This window comes from Gossypium hirsutum, chromosome A10 (assembly GCF_007990345.1).
Source record: "Gossypium hirsutum isolate 1008001.06 chromosome A10, Gossypium_hirsutum_v2.1, whole genome shotgun sequence".
Lineage (NCBI taxonomy): Eukaryota > Viridiplantae > Streptophyta > Magnoliopsida > Malvales > Malvaceae > Gossypium > Gossypium hirsutum.
This window is the reverse complement of record NC_053433.1, coordinates 25,056,880-25,062,431: the sequence shown is the minus strand read 5'-3', so window position 1 is coordinate 25,062,431 and position 5,552 is coordinate 25,056,880. Positions and strand designations below refer to the sequence as shown.

The 5,552-nt window shown below is 33.2% G+C and overlaps 1 protein-coding gene across 1 annotated transcript; it reads left to right on the top strand.

The window, feature by feature from the left end:
* Window positions 1–205: 205 nt before the first annotated feature.
* LOC107896994 (ammonium transporter 1 member 1) lies at window positions 206–2,001 on the top strand. The gene has a single exon (XM_016822323.2). The coding sequence runs from the start codon at window positions 412–414 to the stop codon at window positions 1,867–1,869; it is 1,458 nt and encodes a 485-aa protein (XP_016677812.1). The 5' UTR covers window positions 206–411; the 3' UTR covers window positions 1,870–2,001.
* Window positions 2,002–5,552: the final 3,551 nt, after the last annotated feature.

Below are 5,552 nucleotides of genomic sequence, written 5' to 3'. Positions count from 1 at the left end.
ATAAAATCTATATTTAACATGTAAAAAAATTATAATTTAATTTTCAACCACAAAAAGAAATTTGGAATAAAATCTCATTATAGTGACTACATTTCTTAACAATAAAATGTATGGTAGATTGATATTAAGATTATTTAGAAAACCAAATGTTAGTGAAAGTCAAATTAATAGAAAACATTGGGGTACTAATGCCTGCAAAATTAAATAATTATAAAGTATTTTTACTTTTTATATAACTGTTTTTTCATTACAACAACCAGATTTTCTCCATTTCCTTCGTTAAAAACACACAAAAATAATTTTATTTGAAAAGTCTTCATTTCTCCCAAAAAAAGTCCTCTTTATAAACCCTTGCCCGCCTGTAACCCTCTCTGTATTTCCTTCCATTCGCTTACCTTTTCCTTTTTGGCCATGGCTACTTGTTCAGCGGACTTAGCTCCGCTTCTTGGCCCCAACGCCACCGCAGCAGCCGACTACATATGCAACAAGTTCAGTGACACTTCCTTTGCCGTTGACAATACTTACCTTCTCTTCTCAGCCTACCTCGTCTTCTCCATGCAACTTGGCTTCGCCATGCTTTGCGCTGGTTCAGTGCGTGCCAAAAACACCATGAACATCATGCTTACTAACGTCCTCGACGCCGCCATTGGTGGCCTCTTTTACTACCTTTTCGGGTTTGCCTTTGCCTTTGGTTCCCCTTCCAATGGCTTCATTGGTCGCCACCACTTTGCCTTACGATCCGTTCCTTCATCTTCGTTTGATTATAGCAATTTCCTTTATCAATGGGCTTTTGCTATTGCAGCTGCTGGCATTACCAGTGGTTCCATAGCTGAAAGAACCCAATTCGTTTCTTATCTTATCTATTCTTCGTTCTTAACCGGTTTTGTTTACCCTGTTGTTTCTCATTGGTTTTGGGCGACTGACGGTTGGGCCAGCGCTTCTCGAGCAGATGACTTCTTGTTTGGCAGTGGGGTTATTGACTTTGCTGGTTCGGGGGTTGTTCATGTAGTTGGTGGTGTAGCCGGTTTATGGGGTGCACTTATTGAAGGGCCAAGGATAGGCCGGTTCGACCATTCGGGTAGGTCAGTTGCCTTGCGTGGTCATAGTGCAACCCTTGTTGTTATTGGAACTTTCATGCTGTGGTTCGGTTGGTATGGGTTCAACCCCGGTTCGTTCAACAAAATCTCCAGCTTTTACACCTCTGGCAACTATTATGGTCAGTGGAGTGCGGTGGGGAGAACGGCGGTGACCACCACTTTAGCAGGATGCACGGCGGCGTTGACTACCCTTTTTGGGAAAAGGTTTTTGACCGGTCATTGGAATGTGACTGATGTTTGCAACGGTTTGCTTGGTGGGTTTGCTGCTATCACAGCAGGCTGCTCTGTTGTTGAACCCTGGGCTGCCATTATTTGTGGCTTTGTGGCTGCTTGGGTGTTGATCAGTTGCAACAAGTTGGCCGAGAAAGTGAAGTTCGATGATCCACTAGAAGCGGCTCAACTACATGGTGGATGTGGTGCGTGGGGAATTATTTTTACAGCTTTGTTTGCTTCGGAAAAGTATGTGAGGGAAGTTTACCCCAGCAGGCCAGTTCGATATGGGTTGTTTATGGGAGGTGGAGGGAGACTGTTGGCTGCTCATATTATCCAAATTCTGGTCATTGTTGGCTGGGTGAGTGTTACAATGGGGACTTTGTTCTATTTCCTTCATAAATTTGGGCTTTTAAGGATTTCAGCTGATGATGAAATGGCTGGCATGGACCTGACAAGACATGGGGGGCTTGCTTATGTTTACCATGATGAAGATGAATCACAAAAACAGGGGACTCAGATGAGGAAAATTGAAAGCCATCCATCTCCGCCTTCAGTCTAAAAACAGTGGAATTCATACTTTTCAAAAGAACAAAAAAAAAGAAGTATTTTTCTAGAAATTGTGTAAGATAATTTTCCAAATATGTGGTTGGTTCATATTTCAGGAAATTAAAATGCTTGACTAAAAGGCAAATCAATGGTTTGATTTTTATTATTATTATTTATTAGAATATGGCAATGTGTTGGTGAAAAAAGTCTTTGGCAGATAGTTAGAGTAGCCCATCCTGGTTTATTCAATGGAAAGATATTGTGAGAGAAATCCCCCATTGATGATGGGGCTTCTTTTTGTCTTTTTCAGTAACCGAAGTATTTCATTAATGGGCATATGATATGGCTGACTGCCTCTTGGCTATTCTCATGGCTCCCCATACCTCTTGCTAGAAATAGATAAAGTGATTAGTGATTAGCCAATCACACCACTTATCTTATCCCAACACCAAGCTGGTCAAGCTTAGAAGGGCCACTATAATACTATTTAGAGATGGGTTTGTGTTTTAGTTAAGAAAAACGAAAATAATACAAATTTTGTCCTTTCAATGTCTCTGATTTACTATTCTTTTAATCAAAAAACATGTTGTAAGTATTAGGGTTTAAATTGAGTTCCAAATAATTTTATTTTCTTCCCCAATTATATAGAGAAAAAATGATCTCTAAATACTTTCAACATCCTCACGTTAGGATTTAAGTTCTCGCGCTTTATCATTAATCAAAAAAGATAGGTGGTATTTGACGTGGTTGCTGATCATGGTGAAGAAAGCTTATAAATACCAAGCTGGTAGGCGCCTGAGTGTCTAAGTGGATACTTTGCCTTGTGTTTTATTCCATACTCTTTTTAACTTTGCTTTTTGTATTGCGCAAAGAGTGATTTATACAACCTAGGTTTAATATTGGGCCGCAAATATTTATCAATATTGTTAGGGGTAGTTTAAGTTTTAGTCAATAGTCAATTGGAATAAATATTGAGTATTAATTTTCTCTTTATTTTGCTTCTTGTTTCACTTTATCTTTAATATATTTTGTTCGATTCTCTTCTATAAAAAAAAGTAGAGCAAAATTAATTAGAACATTAAATTAAAATGTAGTGTAAACCAAAAAATGTTTTATCCACGTTTTATAATCCCTCAATCTATATGTAGATTACTGATGAGGAAAAGAAAAAGTATACAAGCAGTGGGAATTTGATCGGTAAACGATCCTATTCACCAGTACCTGAATGGTTGCTGGTCAACCGTTGAACCTTACGGCTTAAATAAAGCTCACATAGAAAAGGTAAAGGCCAAGTGAGAGATTTGGTACAAATAATTGTCAATTTTAAAGGCGTTGAAGACGACTTTCGAAAATCTTTTGTTCACCCAAATTTCTAAACACTGTATTTGAGGGAAAATTTTTGAGACTTTTAAAAGCTTAACATTTTACAATTCTTTAATTTAAAATGCTAGTTTTTCTAACTAGCCGATTTAGGAAAAAAAATAGATTATCGGAATTTTATCAATTAAAAATAATTATAAAATATAAATAATATAAAAATATTCAATATAAATATCATTATATTTGTAAAAAATATAAATAATTTAAATAAAATAAGTTTTAAGAAATATATATTAAAATTAAATAAAAATGATTTTTAAATATATATTGAACTGTTAAATTTCCTCTTCAAATTACTCACGAATTTTAAAATTCTTCAAGATATTTACCTAAACAATTTTTTTTTAAAATTTTCAAAGCGTTATACAAATGAAATTCCACTTTCAAACAGTTCTCTTTCCTTTTCTATTTCTTTTTAAATTAAGAGTTTAGATTAAAAAGGAAAAAAAAACATGAATATATAAAATTGTAATAAAATAGTATAGTTATAAAACAGAGTCACAAACTAAGCCAATAGGCTAAGGATATTAAGCCCATGCAATTTGAGAAACTATGAATTCCCTTCAAACTGGACGCTTGGTAATTCGGAGGCACAGCTCACCCTCTTTGCTGCTTTTGTTGAAATTTGGCAGATAAGACTTTTGTGGAAGTCTCAAATTGGTTGTTTTCCCATTGTGAGTTTTGGAGGTGTAGTTTGGTGCTTTTTGTTGGCTTCATTTCGGATTTTGGGACTTCAATATTAGGACTTTGATACGATCATAATAGTATTTCGATTTTGTAAAACAAACCACTCCTTAATATTTTTTATCAGGTGTGATAGGCTTTTTTATAAAATATTTTGTAAAACAAATTTTGGGTTTTTTTATTAAAATAATATAAACAATTAAATACAAAATTGGCATAGAATGTAGTTTATTAGTTTGGATGGGTCATCTACTATAGTAAAATATAGTATTGCCTGATACAATAACCACATCATTTAGAGAAGCGTGGTTGTCATTATCAAATCATTAAGTCAACCCTTTCGTTCTCGGCAGCAACTTTGGTTTCCAACAGCAGCAAGCAAAGTAAGCCTTTTCTTTTCTTTTTTTTCTTTTTTAATTTTTATAATGACTTATTTGGTATTTTTAACTTTACAAGAAAATTATTTTAATTTTTAAAATTTTTCATCTCTTTTAGTATTTGAATTTATATTATTTTTTAAATTACTCCAATGGGATGGAAAGCTAACGTTAACTTTGCTAACGTAACAGTCCAAACATTAAAAATTAATTAATTTTTAAAAATATTAAAAAATTATATTTTTTTTGAATTTTTGAATGTGGATGCCACGTCAGCAAGTAAACAAATATAAAGTTTTCCATTCATTTTGGATTGATTTGAAAAATAATGCAAGTTTAAGGGTTAAAAAAAGTGAAAAATTAAATGGAGGACTAAAATAATTTTTTTTGTAAAATTGAAAGGCCTTATGCTTTTATGTTTTTTTTAATGTTAGATATTATTATATTTATATGTAATATAAATAAAATTACTTATTTGTTATTATAGAGTACATAAAATTTAAAGTGGAAATTTTGAAAAATAATATGTAAAAAATAATTTTAAAAAATTCGAAGTTAAATATGAAAATAGTATATTTTTTTATAACAAAAAGTTTTGTCGGCAATGGTATTTTGGATTAATTTGTTTCAAAGTTTCATATTGTATTAATATGAATTGTTTATTAACTTTTGTTTGTGCAAATATATCGAAATAACATGAAACACTTCTTACCCGACTCAGTTATCAGGTTCAAATTACGAGATACTATAATCATTACCGAAGCAATTATGAACAATTAAAATTAAACATAAATCATACAATCATAGTCATTTCAATTCATAATTACCATTTACAACCTTTTTCGAGTTTTAAACGAGCTTACATATGCTCTAGAATTAACCTGGAATCAAACAAAGACCATGTTGTAATATTTGTAAAATTTTAGAACGACGTCACGATGTGAAGGGGTTCCTTGTCGCAATGTGACATGCTGACTTTGCCTCATTTTGATGATGGGATTCCTTGTCATGTCGTGGCATGAAGTCCAAAGCTCGTCGTGACATGGACTTTATTTTTTGCTCAATTTAGGTCACTTGGTGCCTATTTCATGTTAACCTTTCAGCCTAACCATTTGGTGCATTTTGCACAACATTTACTTGCACAAAATCATTCCAATAACATACCAAATTATCATTTTAAAACCAATTCACACCAATAGATTCAATATGTCACATTTGGAACCCAAACATACCAATTCAACCTAGTCAAACTCAT